The 19,415-nt window shown below is 34.7% G+C and overlaps 3 protein-coding genes across 4 annotated transcripts; 1 reads left to right on the forward strand and 2 right to left on the reverse strand.

Annotated features, from left to right (window-relative positions):
- Window positions 1–642: 642 nt before the first annotated feature.
- On the reverse strand, window positions 643–9,022 carry LOC127933555 (coatomer subunit beta'). 2 transcript variants are annotated; one of them, XM_052530608.1, is made up of 22 exons: window positions 8,855–9,022; window positions 8,045–8,182; window positions 7,828–7,914; window positions 7,581–7,707; window positions 6,982–7,130; window positions 6,755–6,901; window positions 6,561–6,660; window positions 6,301–6,443; window positions 5,821–6,020; window positions 5,545–5,655; window positions 5,370–5,458; window positions 4,746–4,852; window positions 4,519–4,662; window positions 4,142–4,272; window positions 3,729–3,936; window positions 3,488–3,598; window positions 3,111–3,325; window positions 2,809–2,901; window positions 2,362–2,545; window positions 1,432–1,506; window positions 1,122–1,289; window positions 643–1,040 (listed from the first exon to the last, which is right to left on the reverse strand). In XM_052530608.1, the coding sequence occupies exons 1-22, from the start codon at window positions 8,855–8,857 to the stop codon at window positions 945–947; spliced, it is 2,826 nt and encodes a 941-aa protein (XP_052386568.1). In that variant the 5' UTR covers window positions 8,858–9,022; the 3' UTR covers window positions 643–944. The 2 variants fall into 2 exon arrangements, with proteins under 2 accessions (XP_052386568.1, XP_052386561.1); XM_052530601.1 differs by having other exon boundaries at window positions 1,122–1,292.
- Window positions 9,023–9,728: 706 nt separating this feature from the next.
- LOC127933579 (retinol-binding protein 2-like) lies at window positions 9,729–11,283 on the reverse strand. The gene is made up of 4 exons (XM_052530647.1): window positions 11,123–11,283; window positions 10,702–10,880; window positions 10,147–10,248; window positions 9,729–9,882 (listed from the first exon to the last, which is right to left on the reverse strand). Exons 1-4 carry the CDS (start codon window positions 11,193–11,195, stop codon window positions 9,829–9,831), a joined length of 408 nt encoding a protein of 135 aa, XP_052386607.1. The 5' UTR covers window positions 11,196–11,283; the 3' UTR covers window positions 9,729–9,828.
- A 3,663-nt stretch (window positions 11,284–14,946) lies between these two features.
- LOC127933573 (retinol-binding protein 1-like) lies at window positions 14,947–18,982 on the forward strand. Its single transcript, XM_052530636.1, has 4 exons — window positions 14,947–15,089; window positions 15,343–15,521; window positions 16,288–16,389; window positions 18,752–18,982. The coding sequence occupies exons 1-4, from the start codon at window positions 15,014–15,016 to the stop codon at window positions 18,809–18,811; spliced, it is 417 nt and encodes a 138-aa protein (XP_052386596.1). The 5' UTR covers window positions 14,947–15,013; the 3' UTR covers window positions 18,812–18,982.
- Window positions 18,983–19,415: the final 433 nt, after the last annotated feature.

Here is a 19,415-nt window from a genome sequence, read left to right on the forward strand (position 1 = left end):
ACTGGTGCTGGATGGGCAGTCTTCGTACTTTATATTACAGTAAGATTTTCAAACAGAATTGAAGTCATTTCACAGTATTCTTAAATCATGTTAGCTGAGGGGAAAATCCCATTGTTCCAGATTAAAGACAAAAGGTTACTTATTATGCAGAGAGATTTAATTTTAACTAAATTTGACATGCAAAATTACTAGTTGACCCATACCCATTATCTGTAACATAGAATTAACTGGGATTTTCTTATCAGGGAGAATATTTTGAGATAAAAATGTTTACTGAAAGTCGTATAGCAGCTTCATGATGGTCTAGTATTTATTATTCTTATTTTCATATTATTGATTTGTTATCATGTTTACCCACCTCTAAACATGGCATAAAAAGTTACCTGTATTTGATAATTTTTACCTAACACTGTGTGATACTAGGTTACAAGTGTCTCTGAATAAAGAACATCTCCCCTTTTTTTCTTTTGAAGTCTGAAACATTTTTCAGTATTGAAATTGAAATCAATAAATTGATTGATTTTGCAAAGCACATTTCACATTCAGATGCCTACTTGTTCATTTCAAAATAAAATAATACCTGATGAACCTCCCTTATTTAATGTGCATTCTCTTGACTTAATATTATGACAGGACAAATCATTGTAGTAGAATATTTATCTTTATTATGAATAAATGGCGCCATGATTCATCATGGTTGAACAGACAAAAAAAATCAACATATACCTTGATGTACAGGTAAAATGTAAATTGAAGGTCCTGAATGAAGTACAAAAAAAATTAATAAAGCACATTTCTCCTTGTCTTTCCATCGGTGGTATGCCCTAAAAGACCTATTTATTTTCAGTCCAGTTCACCCTAGACTTCAGCTCTCCAGGTCTAACAGGAACAAATAAAAAAAGGTTTGGTCACTTAAATAAACGTAATGCTTCAGTGCTGAGGGTTTAGTCGTCTAAGAAGTCGTCATCCAGATTGACGTCTGTGGTGTCAATGTCATCAAGCTCCATGTTATCCAAGTCATCCTCCAATTCATCAATAATCTTAAAATAAACCAGAAAGTGAGGTTACATCATGTCTGATGTCAGTATGTTTTTTTTTTGGAATATATTTTTACCAAATACCTTCTGTTCTGCTGCTGTCACTTTGGGAAGCTCTTTCTTTGTCTTCTCAGCAGGCTGGGATTCTGCATGACTCACAGTAGGCACCGCTGCAACTACCGGAGCCGAGACGGCTGCCGTCACCGAGGCCAAAACACCCACATCCTCTGGGACCTCTTCTGCATCCTTCACCTGCTGAACAGACATAGACCATTTGATTAGTTCATGCACAAAGATATATGTGAGCTCTTTAGACCACCCATTTGCTCTGGTATCATGGGCTGTAGTGTAATACCATCAAAAAAACGAGTGTTTGATAAATACACACACACACCTGCGTGGGAGTGGGGAAAATTCCCTTGGGTTCATAACCAGTGGCCTCCTCCAGCACATTCCTTTCTTCATTGGGCTAAAGAAAGAAAAAATGAGAGGAAAAAAAAGACTAATTATAATAGCACATTCTACACAAATGAAAAAATAAAATAAAAACACATACAGACTTTGAGCACTAAGCAGTGATCATCAGTTTTCAAACTCCTTGATCAAGCATTGTTATTGTAATGGTTTTAAAATATGTGACCCTGCACCACAAAACTTTTAAGATATACGTCTTTAAGATATTTTGTACATTTCCTACAGTAAATATATTAAAACTGCATTTTTGATCAGTGATATGAATTGCTAAGAACTTCATTTGGACAACTTTAAAGGTGATTTTCTCTATTTAGATTTTTTTTTGCACCCTCAGATTCCAGATTTTTAAACCGCTGTATCTCGGCCAAATACTGTCCTATCCTAACAAACAATGAAATGCTTATTTATTCAGCTTTCAGATGATGAATTTTTGAAAATTTTACCCCTTATGACTGTTTTTTTTTTTTTGGTCCATGGTCACATAAAGTGTTCCCCATGGGTAGTAATCTAGCTATATTTGCTAGTTATGATTTGACTTGCATAGGTCAGTGAGTAAATAGCCTGCAAAAACACTGCTTGGTATTAAAACAGTATTAATTAAAAGTAAAACTTAAATGTTTTTTGGTCATTGAAATAAAATATACAAATTTGATGAACATCTTACAAGTACTACAATTACTAAAACCAAAATAAAAATAAATGAACACTAAATGGAAATACTGGAAAAACTAAAACTGAACATATAAAAAAGATAATGCAAAATATTAATAACAATAGCATATAAATAATAGTAAAATTCTACTGAGACAAAATGAAATGAAAAACAAAATTCAAAGAGCCATTTTCTTACCGTGACCAGTGGATAATCAGTGGCAGGTCTGGTTTTGCCGAGGCATGTCTCTCTCAGGTACTGCTCTGCCACAAAGGCCTCTCTCAGGCCTGGGAATAAGTTCTCATACTCTGTGGGGTCTGCCAGAGACTCTGCAGCTTTCTGATTCACTTTAGACAAGCTCTCTCTCCAAAGCTTCACCACCCTGTTAACAAACTCACAGTTACAGAACTGAAAAGATAACATTTCACGTAAAAAAAAACACTGTTTGACACACTGGAAAATGAATATCAAGTCAAATCTTACAGTGTGTTCTGATTGTAAGCTGAACAGATAATAACACATCTATATTAGCATATTTGTGCATATTTTCTATTCATATTACTTCTTCTAGTAGTACGTTCAATGCCCTTCCAAAATAAAAGTTGTTTCCTTGCTGTGGATACTGCTGTGGCAGTGAACACAGACCTGGACACTTGGCTGGGCAGATATGTGCGGGCAAGAAAGGCTGCTTCTGGCAGACGATTTGTGTTGATCAGAAGTTCCAAACAGTTGTCCAGTCTGGCAAGAAAAACAAACAATGCAAAAATCACCAAAAGGAACAACTATATTTAAAAAGAACAATCTGTGACCGAAACATGACTCCCTCCAGCAGTGTTAGGATTAATAGTAGACTATTAAATGAAAATCCACAAAAGTAAAACATCTTTACTCAACATATTTCTATTTGTATTTCAGCTGGCGAAGTTCTTTTCTCCTATGATACTTACTTTCCCTGCAGGAAGTAGGTCATGAAGGCAACATTGTTTTTGCCATCACGCTCTGCCCCTTCTGCAAGCTTGGCAACCATAGCGGCGTTGCCAGATGCTGTGGCCAGGAGCAGAAGTCCTCCATAGTCCTGCGCATGATGGAGGCACTCCTGTGCCAAACTAAACTGGCACTTACTGATGGCCAACTCTGCCAACTGCTTCCACTTCTGCTCTGACTACAGAATAAAAGCAGTAACATTAGACACACCTTCATCATATTAGCTTGCCAGCAAAAAACTAACTTTTTTCACTTCAATAAATGTAAAAATAAATAAAGTATTAAGCAATTGAGCTTGGCCACCACTAGGGGGCTGTACCACTGGCATATAATAACAAACCTCAGCTTCTACTGCTAGCTGATAAGCAATTTTCAGCTCTCCTAACTGTAGCGCCAGCTCGAACTGGTGCTCTGGATCAGAGGACACAGCCAGAGCCTGCTGCTTGAAACCCTACAGACACACAGACAAAGATCCTTTAGATATCACAGAATATATGCAGAATATCATTTAGATTTACAACACATCTGGCAGCCAAATCAATCTATACAAGGTTTTCCTGACACAATTGTAAAAGTCTTACCTGTTTTTCCAGGAAGTGGGCAACTCTGGTCCTCTGTTCTTTTGGGATAGTGGGCAGCACTTTGTCTGCCATGCCAAAGTCTCTGCGCATGACAGCTGTCTGGTACTCCAGGACAGACACCAGAAGAGAGTAACTCACTATGTTCAGCTCCTTATCGCCCAGGTAAAGACGGTCATCTTTAGGAATGTATCCCAGAAGGTACATGGTTCTAAGAAAAATAAGTCACTTTTAAACTAAATGAATAACAGATAACATGTTTTCTGTCTATATTTAACATTCGAAAGTTTAGGTAAGTTTAGGTCAGTAAGACTTCATCAGTAAGAAATTATTCAAGCAAGGGTGCATTAAATTGATACATCCCAAAACATAAAATGATAAAAACATATTTCAGATACAGGGAACTTTGACTGCACCTGTCCAGGTGAGCAATAGTGACAATCTCTCCTCCAACAAAGTAGTTGAGTCTGTTGACTGAGCTGGTGTAAATGAAACAGTCTCCTACCCACAGACCAGTCTTTACCACTTCCTGAATCTCTCCCAGGACCTGCACAAACAAACACAGACCATCAGGACCAAAGATTGTTTCAAATCGTTGAAGTCAATATTAAATTAAAATGGACTCTGTTTACCATCTTAATAAAAGTCCTGCTTGTATTGTAAATTATTTATTGGAGGATTTCATTCCCATTATCTTTTGTGATGTTTGGCAATTATAGGGACAATTCAGAACAAACAAATAGAAAAGGCAAGGAGCAAAGGGAATTCCATATGAATACTAATGTACACCTACCTCAAAAGCATCTTCGATACCATCTTCAGTAACCCCCTCATTTGTCTCCTGTGATGCAGCCACCTTCTCTGACATATAACGCAGGATGAAGAAAGACTCCTCTGTGGCAATGCACACCAGCTCACCAGAGTCGGACCAGAAAATCTGAAAACAGATGCAATGTCTAATTGGTCCAGATACACAAAAAATGCAGACAAAATAATGAAGGACTGGAGCGGTTGACTCACATGTTTGGGTTGGATCTCAATGCGACGAATCAGCTCTGTGTTATCCCAGTCATAGAAAGCCAAGCCATTCACCGATCGGACACCCAGCAAGAAACCACCATAGATGCCTGCAAACACATAACCATTTATATACATAAAAAAATTCCCATTATACTACATTCAGCATTAAATGTAATGCTAAAACACTAGTCACATTTAAATCTAGACTTAAAACTCATCTGTTTAGCTGTGCATTTATTGAATGAGCATTGTGCAATGTCCGAACTGATGCACTCTACTTTCACTTTTTTTTTTTTTTTTTAATTTTATGTAAATCATTTTCTAACTGTTTTAAATTCATTTTAAATAAGTACATTTTTTTATAATTTTAAAAGTTTTAAAATTGCTTGTTCTATTCTTGTTGTTATTTTTCTTCATTATTATTTTACTTTCTTTTATGTAAAGCACTTTGAATTACCATTGTGTACGAAATGTGCTATTAAATAAACTTGCCTTGCCTAATGAAAGGAAATAAGTATGCAGTATACTAAGCATGTGTATAATTTTTGTTCTTACTACATCTGCATATAAAATCATGAATACAGAGATTACTACTGCCCCCGATGTAAGTGCAAAACAGTTTACCTTCTGCTCCAAAGTCTGGCTTAAAAGATTTTTTCTCCTTGAAATTTTTGAAGATCTTCACCACGCTGCTGCTTTCCCGAATTGCATACCTAATTTAAAACAAGTAACATCAGTATTAAGTGTTTTTGACAGTTGTCTTCTACATGTATATTCTATATGCTTAAAGAGTACTTACTCCGATGAATCATGGGCCCAGACAAACTCCTGTGCAGATCCAAAGCTCTTATTTCTTAGAGCCATGGCAGTGTAGATGATGTACTCTCCATCTCCGCAAACCACCACAAACCTAAACACAAAATTAAGAGTACAGAACCTCTGGATATTAATTATATAAGAACTGTAAAATGATATTTACTTTAACAAATAGCAAATATATATATATATATATATATATATATATATATATATATATATATATATATATATATATAAGTAAGTGTTATTGTCTTACCTTCCATTAGGATTGTGCTGAATGGTTTGAGGATAGATCTCACAGCTGCCCATGTCTTTCACTGCCAGTGGCAGCCTCTCGCCATCTTTAATCTCAGCATCCCCCATGGCTTTGAGGTTAGCCTGCTGAATCTCAGAGTGCTTGGCCCAAATGATTTTTCCACTGGTATCCATTGACATGGCTGGCTCCTCACGACCAAGCTAAAACCCAAATATAAAGCGGTTAACTAACAGAGAACTCTCCACATGATATATTATATAAAGCTCTTCACGTAATTAGTTAATGTTAATTTAAGTACAAAGAAACGTCATGTAAATAGATCTATACACACTACTGTTCACAAGCAGAAAACTGCTTAATGTTTTTCTGGACTTCTGAATATTTTAATGGACTTTCCAATTAACAGTCCAGAGCTTTAACCAAACACTCACACCACTGACAGGACACAGCGTGGTGTTGCTTTTGTCTTATTTTTAATACCTTGATAATGATGCTGCCTTCGTCATAGCCCAATGCCACATTGTTGGAGCCGCGTAAGCCACACACACACCACACCCGCTCCATACCATAGTTCAGGGTGCTCTCTAGACGATAAGTGCTGGAGTGCCAGATCCGAACTGTGCCTAAATAATACAGAGAAAGATAGTTACATTTGCATCAGGAGCAGGGCAGTGTAGTTTTATAATGAAGTGATCATTAAAAGATCTATAACATTATAATAAAGATGTGCCGCAACTCACCATCCTCAGATCCAGTGATGATGATTGGCAGCTCTGGGTGGAAGTTTACACAGGACACATTCTGAGCGTGACCCTCGAGTGTCTGCACACATGTCTTATTCTAAAGAGAAAGAAGTTCACAGAACAGAAGTAAATAAACAGCCAGGAGTGACTTGCTGCATTAAGCATATCAATATAATCAATATCAAATAAACCTGATAGTCCCAAATCTTGACCAGTCTGTCATCAGCTCCAGATATGAGATAGGGTTTATCTCCTCCACTGTAATAATCGATACAGTTCACCCCCTTCTCATGGCCCTCCAAAGTGAAGTTAGGAGAGGAAGAGCCCAGTTGCCAAACCTGAAACAAAACACGGAAGAAATTATAGGTGAAGTGTAAGAAGTCGGATTCAAACTAGCAGCTTGAGTGTTCAGTCATACCTTAATGGTTCTGTCCAGCGATGCACTCGCAAACTGGTTGTTGTCTTTGGGGTTGATGACAATCTGCATGACATAGTGTGTGTGGCCCTCAAACACCTGACTGCAGGACCATTTCTTTTCCCAGTCCCAGAGCTTTATCAACATGTCATCTATAAGTACACAGATCCAATAACTGTTAAACACAAAAAATTTATATATATATGCACCACAGTTTCAATGTTTGGGGTTAGTACAATTTTGTAATGTTTTTAAGTGGCTTATGCTCATCAAGGTTGAAATATAATTACAATATAAAATAACTTTTTCTCCAGTCTTCAGTTTCTAATATGCTGATTAATATGGTGCTCAAAAAAACAAACAAACAAAACAAAAAAACAGCATTTATTGGAAACATAAAATATTTGGAAAATTATAAATGTCTTTACATTTAATTATAAATGTCTTTACTGTTTTGATCAATTAAAATTAATTATTGATGAATAAAAGTAAAAAAAAAAAAATTACTGACCCAACCAATGATAGTATACATATTAATTTATGCATATACAGTATGTACATATGTAATATAAAGACTCAATGTAAATTTAATCTATACATACCACTGCTTGTGAGGATGTAGGGCTGGGTGGGATGAACAGCGATGCAGCGAATGTAATCTGAATGGGCCTCAAACATATGTACTCTCTCTAGTGTATTATAGTTGAAAACCCGAATTTGCATGTCATCCTACAATAAAGGGAGGAGATTTATTAAAAGTTTCATATATTTATCTATTATTACATATGTAATAGTATGAAAAACTGTTATATAATAATGCATATCATCATTTTTCATATAGACACTTACAGCACCAGTAATGACCCAATTTTTCCTGGCCACAAACTTGGAGGCTCTTACTGGAAGGTCACAGACTTCAAAAGTCTTAACCAGAGTCTATGAAAGAGCAATATTAGACACTATTAGACAAACATGTAACACACACTGCTGTATCCATAAAGATAAATGTGAAGATCAGTTTGGTAATATATTGCAAAATCTGAAAAACATAAGGTCTGCTAGTCACCTGTGTTTCATGGTTCCACACACAGACACTGCCGTTGTACAGACTGGCCAGCATCCATGGCTCAGACGGATGGAGGTCTACGCTTTTGACACGGTCAGATCGAGCCGAGAGTTTACGCTTGATATCCAGCCTCAGAGGCTAGAAGACAAGACAAGACAATTACAAGTTGATTGATCAGCATCTCTTTGGTTAACAGCACCAAGGATACAGTAGTATCAACAAGAGTCTATACAAAATGCACAAATGTTTACTATTTTAAGAACAGAAAGTGGTGAAATTTTGTTATTTAACCTCGACTGTTTTTCTCCACAACACATTTGCTATTTGTCACCCAGGTAAAAGTCTGACAAAGGAACAGCAGCTAAACTTTACAGTACATTAAGCAATAAAATCACTAAAAATCAATCCTCTTACAGATAACTGCCATGTTACTGAACAGAATATATAACGTTACAGACCCAAATTTCAAAATTTCTGTTTATTTATTAATGTGTACTAAAGTCACATCGATATCATCAGCTGTTAGCCAGAAAACAATATATCACACCATAACATATAAGTGAACAGTTAAAAGTTAATTGATAATACATATAATGGTAAAAGGCTTTAAATGCAAGTATTATATTGAATAAGAGTGGAAATAAATAAATGATTCACAGACTGACTGAATGATGGAGTTGTCTATGTGGCCAGTGTAAGGGCCTTCAAAGCTAACAGCGCGAGCTAACGTTACTCAAAGCGTATTTTTACACAAATTCTGCAAACCAGCTTTAATATTGGCAATAATATAGAGACTGGCGCAAACCTTACCATGTTTGTGTTTGCTGGTTTTGGTGTCCTTCACCTGTAGTATTTTATATCATCCACCGAGAGTCTGATGTGTTTTTTTCGGCTGCAGTTTTGTACACGGCAGGCAAATGTGACGTGGAACTTCCTCAAAGCCCATGCGCTAGACGTCGGAAGCGTTGACGTGACACTCGGACGGCTTCGGAGTGTTTCGGGTAATTTCGGTTAAACTCGGCTTTTGAGGGATGCAGCATGGCGATAGGCGCTTGCGGCGAGTATGAGCTTGCCCTCTCGTGTAAAGCCCAAACTGGTATCACCTTCAGTGTACTTAAGATGAATAACACGCCAAAAATACATGCTGAAATGTCCCTGAAAAGCCTCACCGCAGTATGATCTTAAAAGGTTAATATATCAATGTTTAAGACATTAAGATATGATCAATTTTAAGACTTGTAGTCATACAAAGAACCTGTTACAATGGCTACATCTCAGTAAGAATAGCCTTGAGTCAAAAGTACAATTACACAATTGTTGGTTTTCTACAGTGTATCTAAATGATCTTCTACCATCTAATTATAATTACTATAAATATAAAACAGTAGTTAGATAATTTGTATAGCCTAATGAACTATAATTAATAAAAAATATAGTTTGCTTTAGATATGTGTTGGACTGTTTTAGTATTGATTTGATCTTTAATAGTCATCCAGTGTATGTAAAATGTTTTTAGCTCAAAATTGGGAAATTAATTACATTTATAGCTCTATATTGTTGCGTTAAATCATGCATATCATCATTTAATATCTATTTGTATAAAACATGTTTGTGTGGTTTTATGATTGTAAAGAAGAGAGAAAACAACAAATAACAAATTTAACTAAGTAAGGTTCACAAGAAATGATGAGTCATAACATCTCATTGTCTTTATTTAGGTTAATACACAGCTTGATTTTGATAGACTTGATAGTAGAACAACATGAACTGAATAACATGAAAAATCAGTCTTTTCTTTTGTACACTTGCAGGCATACAGCCTCCTCACATGTTAGCTCCTGAAATTGAAATGATTATGAGGTCAAAACATATCCATTATGAATACAAAGCAAAGCAGGAATAGTGCAGGGGTGTGGGGTGGGTGGGGCATATGGGGTGGGGGGAGGGGCTGGAATAAGGTAATTAGCGGAAATACTTTTTTTCCCCCATTAAACTCCTTAATTAGAAATTTCATAAAAACTGAAATCAATAAAAATAATTTAAGCAATAATGCTGATTCTAACATTATTCAGGTTATTATTATCCACTGACTGAATGCTCACCAGATGAAGTTTGTCATCTTCTATCCAGTGTTTCCATCCACGGTTGGCTTTCTCACCTTTCTGGATGGCCACCAATTTGTCCCCTTCCCAGGTCACCAGAGTCTGTGTATGTAAAAAAAGGAATATATATACTTCTAAAAAAAATCATGTTTATTGCTTATTTAATATATATATGAAATAAGCATATATATATATATATATATATATATATATATATATATATATATATATATATATATATATCTATATCTATATATATATATATATATATATATATATATATATATATATATATATATATATATATGTTATAGACTACTGATCCATTGAGCCATTGAGATTTTACTTCATCACTGACAGATGGCCTCAAAAAAAAAAAAAAAAAAAAAAATTCCTTTTTATCCCTCAGAGCAAAAGTTGAAACATGAGCTCTATTTGTTTTACTGTATTCATCACTGAACAAACTTACTGAGATCATGGCCAACAGGTTAAACATGTTAAATAGCATTATGTTATTAGACGAAGATCGGAAAATATTAAATATAAATAGTTCACCTTTAGCATCCTGTTGTCAAATCCTTTAGTAAATTCTTCCTTTTCAACTCCAATAGTGAAGCTCAGCTCATAGCTCTTGATGGCATTCTGTGTCGTAATCACAAGGTTGTCCCCATCTTGGATAAAGGTCTTTGTTGGAGTGAGGCGGGCTGCAATCTTGCGGATGGCAAAGTCAATGTCTATGAGAGTAAATATTTTTTTACTTGGCATGGTCATTTCCATGTTGTAATCTATATCATATATATATATATATATATATATATATATATATATATATATATATATATATTTTTTTTTTTTTTTTTTTTAATTTAGCCAAATTTTAATAAACCTGCAAACTACATCAGAATTAGGAAATGGCACAGATTTCTCCTATTTCTATTTTGTTGACCTATGGTAACAGACAACTGATAAGACTTACCCAGTGCTTTAAGGTAATTTTCAAAGTTTTCGTTCGACTCCAGCTCCCATTTTCCAGTGAAATCCACAGGCATGTTTGTGCGACGAGCTCTGGAGTTCAGGCGCTATGCCAGGTAAAGTGAAGAGGTGCACCAAAGCTTTTATACTTAACTGTTCATTCACAATGAGGGGAGAGGCCAGAGTGATGATAAGAGATATCTATGATATAATAGGAAAGAAAACACTCTAAAAATGCTGGGTTGTTTTTTTAACCCAAATGCTGGATTGAGCCTGTTGGGTAAGGACGTTGGGTTGAATATAGATTGGGCGAACTTTGACGTCACTTTGTATGCGGATCAACTGTAAGAATAGCACTTGTTCCCAGATTATCATAAAACATAAGCTCTTTTTTCGATCACAGTTTAGGAAATTTACACGTTTTGTGCATCAAGATAATCTCCACAAAATAATACATCTTTTATGAATTTTGAAGCCAAAATATAAGTGCAACTTTAAAGCTAAACTTAGTCTATAAACAAACTACAGCACCACAGCCTTCAACATCACCACCACCATGCCCCCAACAACTTTAACAAACTTATTTTTAACATGTTCAGTGAAAATTATTTAGTCTTCATATGAATTTTAATCCACGCTAAGTGAAACTTTTCATATAAACTGGAATAAACACAAAACTAAAACTGAAATGAGACATTAGTAATAAATTGTAGCCTATCGTGAATACATGAAATAATCATAACTAAATTACATGAATGCACGTATTTCTGTACATTTTGAAATAAGGAGCATTAAAAGTGAATTAATATTTAATTAAAATGAATATCTTAATTAAAAACGTGTCTAAAAATGAAGTAGAAAATATATAGTGCATTTAATCTGTTAAATAACAGCAGAGTGAGCAAGTTTTGGGATATTGTAAGATTAATCTATAATTTGAGTAAATAAAGTACCATTTTTTAGCTATCTTTTGCTAGGATGGGTACACAAAAAATATAAGTACACTCAAAAAGTGTGAGGCACGTTTTATTATGGTTGCATGTGCTTTATTTGACGTCTTGTGGACTGTTCAACTGACTGCAGTGATTAAGCAAAGACAGTTTTTAATATAACTTCATCTGAAAGAAATCATATGCACCTATATGCTTCGAGGGTGAGTAAAACACAGGCTTATTTTCATTTTTGGGTGAAGTAATGCTGCTGTTGTCTGGTAATGTGGTAGCCTATAAGAATGGCTTCCTTATGAGATGTTTTTGCTCTTGTTATGTAAAACATATTCTGATTATGTGATAAATATAGGCCTTATCTTTATTCTTATTACTATTTACTGTTATTACCCAATGATGTCGGTGGTCTACAGTTTGATTGATTGCAGTTGGCTAGGGTCACTGAATCTGACAAGTAAACATGTATATAACGTTAGCTATCTAAATGTTACCACTCTTTATTTCATTATAACTTAAAATGTTTAATAAAGTGACTTGTGATGTGTGAGCTCCTCTTCTTTCTATTTCATAAAGCATTTTACATTATGGCATCAAAATTATAGGCTATAACACAATGTTACCCCTTTTTAGGTATGTTCTTCAAGCTCATTCAAGTGATGTTAAGATTTCTCAATTTTTCTATAGGTTTATTCCTGTTGTCTTTTGAGTAACAGTCACCAATTATTATACATCACAGAAATCATAACTAGGAAAAAAAAAACTCACGAAGTTAATTTCTGTAATAATTTTTTTAGGTTATCATTCAGAAGGTTTGCTATTGCACCAGTGACACTGTTGAAATTTCACCACTGTACAGTCAACTTAGCAGCTAGGAAATTTCAACTTAAATTACGAGTTGAACCTAACTTATTGAAAATAAAAATATTTAGAAAAAGCTGTAAACTACAAAACATACATAAGCCTATAAATGTTCTAAGTTTTCAGTTCTGCTTTATCTCTTGATGCCACATAATACCTTCACTTATTAACATATTATTGTTATTATTATTATTTTAATGAAGTGCAGAATTGATTAACAAAAAAATACCAAATAAAAGTTTATTTATTTATTTATTCATTTATTTGTATTATTGTTTATGTCTCTTTTTCTTGCCAAGTCTTTTTTTTGATAGCACACTGTAAAAACGGTAATTTTGTAAATTGTTGACTATGTTATGACTATAGTATAATAATAGCATAATAATAGTATAATGACCACTGATCTATAATATAGAATATATATATAGATCAGTGATAATGACTATGTTTAAAAAAAAAAAAAAAAAAAAAAAAAAAACATTTATTTGAAATTACCAACTTAATTAATACCTACGGAAAGATGTCTATGAATTATTGCTCATCTCTGTTCATTATGACTTTGGAAACAGTCCGTTTTGAAGTGGTAATTGGCATAGTGCATAAACAATATTATAAATCTATCACCTACTGAGATGCTGCCAGAAAAGGGGAGATGGTCCTCGTTGCAGAACACAAGATCCAGGGGCATGGTTGGATCCAGATCCAACTCCTCCCACCTTACATATACCTAAACCTTCCCCTCTCCACCCCATGATTCCTAAACCCACCCATCTCCCAGATCTCCAGCCCTAAACCCACCAATCTCCACCCCCTAGATGTGGATCCAACATGCCCTCTGGATGTTGTGTTCTGCAGTGAAGGGGCTACTGGAAAATGGGGCGAGTAGGTGGGAGGTTATACAACATCAATGGATTTGATCTTCATTCCTGTGATCAGAGAAATTCTGTATTTGTACTATATTGTTAAGCATGGAAGACAAGATAAGCAGCAAAGAAATATGTCAAGAAGAACAAGGACCAATTCCAGCATTTGATGTTCAGAAGATCAGAATTCCCAAAGGCTACACTTTATTCTGTCACCACTGTTCCAACACTATGCGTTGATTTATGAGTCAGACTTTATCTTGAATGCTTCTTTCAGGGTGTCATAAAACAGGCCAGTGAGAAAGTAGGTTATTAGGACGATTATTAGAGTAAGAAAGAATTTGGTATTAGTCAATAGCATATGGCAGGCCTTTTCTGATGTCCATAAGACGATGAGAGGAATCTAAAAATCCAGCTTTTCCTGTTCCATAAAAAAAGAAAGAATGACATAAATGTATATTTTTCAGGGATTTATTCTTTAATTATTTTTTCCATAAATTTGGAGTTCCGAAAGATTTGTTCTGAAAGATTTATTTTTCTATTCCAAATAAATGCTGTTTCAAAATTTGGAATTCGGCATTGTAGTGCAGAAACAACAAGACAAGTTTGGTTGGCAAAGGAGCTCTCCTGTAGTTTGTGGAAGATGAAATAGGCCATGATCTGAAAAGTAACAATAGCTCATCATGACAGTTCTGTATCTTTTATTCTACATTTCACTGTTAACACTTTATAGTTATTTATAGTCAGGAAGACGTCTCAAGTCTGGCCTCATTACTGACAGGTCTTCACCTCATGTTTGTGCAATGAACAGTTACCTCTCTCTCTCTCTCTCTCTCTCTCTCTTTCTGGTGTCTGTATAGGCATAAATGGAAGCTTGTTTGACAGCATTGTGATTGTTACTTTGACTGACTGTTTGCTGCCGACAGGCTGAGAATCAAAACAATTACAAACCGACATGTCTGTCTGTTCACATGTGTTGACTGACATGAGCTCACAAGATGAATCAGTTCACTCCAGACGACAGAGCTCCTGTACAAAAAAAAAAAAAAAAAACTACATAAATAATCCACATCAGACACTCCACTCTTTGAGATAATCCAAAAGTCCTAATTGGCTTTAGGATTACAACGTGTCCTGTGATTTGAGACGCCACACTGCACCTTAATGTTGAAACATTGAAACATCAGAGCAGAGGGCAAACGCAAAAAAAAAAAAAAAGAAGCAAATATGTCTCCCGTAGACATGAATGGATTCTGGAAATTGACAAGTAATGAAAACTTTGATGATTACATGGAAGCACTAGGTAGGCTGATACTTCATTTCCTATTTATTTATTTATTCATTCTACTCCTGTGAAATTAATTTTCTATGCTGAACAAGGTATGTGAGATATTACAATATATATTCAGTTGGAAACAATCAAAGCAAGAAAAAATACATGTCTGTAGATGTTTTAGATCCCTTGGCAGACCTGATTATATTATTTTGAAGAAGAAGAAGAAATAAAAGGCTCATACGGCTATGGTTGACCAGTTTTATATGTATTCAACTTACAGATGTGAATGTTGTCATCAGAAAAATTGCCAGCTATCTCATCTTTGATAAGGAGATTGCTCAGAATGGTGATCATTTTAATATCAAGACTCTCACCACCTTTAGGAACTACCATGTGGAGTTTGATGTTGGAAAGGAGTTTGAGGAGGATTTGGTTGGTGTAGATGATAGGAAATGTATGGTAAGTGACCTCCTTATTTATAAAAGTTCAACTTTCAACGAACAAAAATGTAAGATAAAAAATGCCTTTAAATGGTTAACTATTTTGAACTGCTTTTAGGTTACTGTGGTGGATGAGTCAGTAAATTGGATTAGATCGAGATTTACATACAATGACCCGCTGAATCTTAAATCCACGAGGTTTTCGGGTTAATGCCACAAACACCTGGTGCTCGGGAACTTTACGTCAACTTGAATACACTGTATAACATTATTTTCAAAATTGGTAAAGATAATTAGGGTGTATTTAACACGAAAATAATGTTTCAATCTTTCTACTTCAAACTGTTTAATCCAATGTTACTTGCCATTTCTTTGTAATTATTTGTGAAATGTGTTGAAAATGGATTCAAAGTAAATCATACACCTTTTTACAGTGTAGGAATGGTAGTACAGTGTTTGTGTTCTTTGTGTTCAGTATTCAATAAGACATTTGTTGGTGTTAAATATTGTCAAAAAACATTTCATGTGAATGTCATTAGACATACTATAGGTAAATAACAAGAATAACAACGTGCAGCAAAAAGTAAATCTTGGGCTATAATAAATTAAAATAAAACTACTACTGTGCAGCTAAAACAACTAAATGATTGACACCAGAAGCCTTGCACATTTAAGTTAAAAATAGAAGTACATTTCAAAGTGCTGTTTTGGCAAATTTATTCTCTATTCTCTGTCAATATCAGCTTCATCTTTCTCACCGGCGTGTATTTGTCCTTGTTTTGTAGACCATGGTAAACTGGGAGGGAGACAAACTGGTTTGTGTACAGAAAGGAGAAAAGGACGGAAGGGGCTGGACCCAGTGGGTGAAAGGGGATGAATTACATGTGGTAAGTTTGTATAAGGATGCCGTTCATATGAGGACATGCTCTGTAGTTTTATGAAAGGTCACACTTGGCTGCTTCTTGTTGTTTGTGTAGTCAACAGTGTAATTAATAAGATAACATCATTACTGCAGCAGTCACGCATTACAATAACAAACACATTTAAAATGTGTATACGCTGAAATCCATTTAGTGACTTCATTATACAGCAGCCTGGAATATACTTCATTTATTACTCAACATTCTGTGTTCAAATATTTGTGCATAATAGCTGCTAAATAACTGTTACCTAAAAACTGTTACACTGCCAATCAAGTGTTCAGAGTCTGTAAGAGTTTTTTAATGTTTCTGAAAGAAAAGTCTCTTAACCCTCTGGAGTCTAAGGGTATTTTTGGGGCCTGGAGAAGTTTTGTCATGCCCTGACATTTGTGCTTTTTTCAGTTTCCTATAAACATCTAAATGGCTAAAGTGTAATCTCACTGCGATCAGCACAAACTGGGCTATAATAATATGTGAGCAGCATGTATGTACATGATTGTGTTTTTGAGAATTTTTTTTTTTATGCGTGGTTAGTGAAAAAAAAAAAAAGTTAAATCACTTGAATAAGGCAATAAAACACATACAGAACATTGGCTCCCGGGACTTTTGAGAACTGGAGCTTATAGCCTGGAATTTTTCTTCCTAAGTTATGTGAAAATCATCTTGTTTACTCACCTACAGAAAACAATATATTGATTTAAAATTTCTAAGACACTTTTTGTTGGTAAAAGTCATATGCGAGTAGGCGTTAACTATCATGGAACATCATTGTGATTTACACCTGAGAAGACAAAGACCCGCAGAATGAGCTGCATAATGAGCTACATAATGAGCCATTAAGCCAGCTGTGTGTCTCTGAGAGGGAGGAGTTACAAGAAAGAATGTGAGGACAAAATAAATCTATATAATTTTATGTTTGTAGTTTATTTATAATATATTTAATTATCCCACAACATAATGTAATATCCACTACCGAGTGCAGTTAAACAGTTTATTAGGAACAAAGCTGACAGTAACACAATCCTTCATAAATCCTTTTAACAATCTGATTTTCTACAAAAAAAAAAATAAAATAAAATAAATACTTTGTTGTTATTATTATCATTATTATTATTAATGTTGAAAAGAGCTGAGAATATTTTTAGGGGTTTCTTTGGGATAAATTGAAAGAACAGCATTTTTTGTTACATTTGTTACAGTTACATTTATTTGTTACATTTTTTACATTATTTACATTAAGCTTTTGAATGGTATAGTATTGTATATTGTTATTGAAGCTTCCTAATGTTTCACTGGATTATGCATTAAATCAGGAATTATAGTTTGGAAAAAGTCTATCTACTAAAATGTTTACGTTATGTGAAAACTAGTACAAGTATATAAATAAAAAAGGAGACTTCCTCATGTTTATGATCTCTGCTGAATAAAGTGCTTAATTCTTTTTTTCTGAAGAAATTCAAATCTCAAATCCTCAACCACATCACATCTGTTTGGGGTGAATTATGTCTTATTCCTCTGGGTGCGAAGCAAACCGTAAAATAAAAAAAAACTTGAAGAACAGTGCTGCGTTGTCTTCTGTTGTGGGCGTATCCATGCCGTGCTCTTCAGTTTGAAACATTATAATCTGAATAGAGCGTTCAGCGCGGGGGGCGTGGTCACATTAGAAGATAATGAAAGGAGACGTGAAAAACAGGCATTGTGTTGTTTTCATATGGATTACTTTATCACAGAATATTTATTAAAAGTAGACATATCAGGCTTTCTATAGATGTATCTTTCATGTCTCTTCGTTGAGTATTCACGGAGTTACAGTTCATTTTAATAATGTGTTTATAAATGAAGATCAGCGCAGACAAAGGCTGCAGACATCACACCTTGTTTGTTATCTTTATTTTATAAATGCACAAAGTTTTGTTGTTATTATGTCTGTATACAAAAAAGGTAGACCCTTTACAGATTCGATTGATGTATTGCTCTTATCTGTACGAACAAAACGGAAAGTGTAATTTAAGTTCTTTTCAGGGTTATCAGGAGAAAATGACTCATAACACGTGACTCCAGAGGGAGGGCTTGCTAAGGCTGAATCTATTTGATCAAATGTAGCCTACAGCAAAAACAAAACAAAACAAAAACAAACTGTAGTATAACTCAAATTAATTTCCCACGTATATGTATTGTAGAGTAGATTTAAAAAAGGAGGTCAACATTTAGTTTGACTTTTTTTATTTATTTATAAAAGTACATTTATGCTATTAAATGTATGTAATGTCCTCTCCTTTCCTTAAAAGAAAATTAGAGTTTATATTGTTATTATTATTTTTTTTTGCAGGAATTGCGAGTCTGTGGAGTGGTGTGCAAACAAGTTTTTAAGAAACAAGTTCTTGACTGATGTGCCTTGAACCACAAGTACTCTACTGTGAAGAAATGTGATCATTTCTGCCTATTAATAAAAGTAATTGTAGCCATTTTTAAGTTAAGCTATTATGTCTTTTTCATTCCTCATGTAAACGATGTATGGTGAAAACTTTGTCAAAGAAAATAAAATGGGAACACAAAAATATACATGTTCACTCCTCCAACGTGTTTGTTCAAACATACAGAAAACCCCCGCATTAGCTGAAACATCACAAACATCTGCACACAAAAAATTTACATGTTCACTCCTCCAACGTGTTTGTTCAAACATACAAAAAAACCCTGCATTAGCTGAAACATCACAAACATCTGCACAATTCTTGTCAGTTTTCTTTATTCCAACAATTTGTGATTTCGAGAGTACAATTTCAGCGCACATTTTCTGAGTCTGTCAGCATCATAATCTACAAAAGATATAGCAGTGCAGTTGTACTGACCCTCATCATATCATATCATCTCCCATCCCATTCATATTCTTTCTGCTTCTGAAGAGAAGAAAAGTGCTCAGTTTGCTGCGGGGTGAAGACCCATCTTCGCTCCTCCAGCCAGAAAGACCATCAGATGTTAAAGTATTTTTA

Source organism: Carassius gibelio, chromosome A2, assembly GCF_023724105.1.
Source record: "Carassius gibelio isolate Cgi1373 ecotype wild population from Czech Republic chromosome A2, carGib1.2-hapl.c, whole genome shotgun sequence".
Classification (NCBI taxonomy): Eukaryota; Metazoa; Chordata; class Actinopteri; order Cypriniformes; family Cyprinidae; genus Carassius; species Carassius gibelio.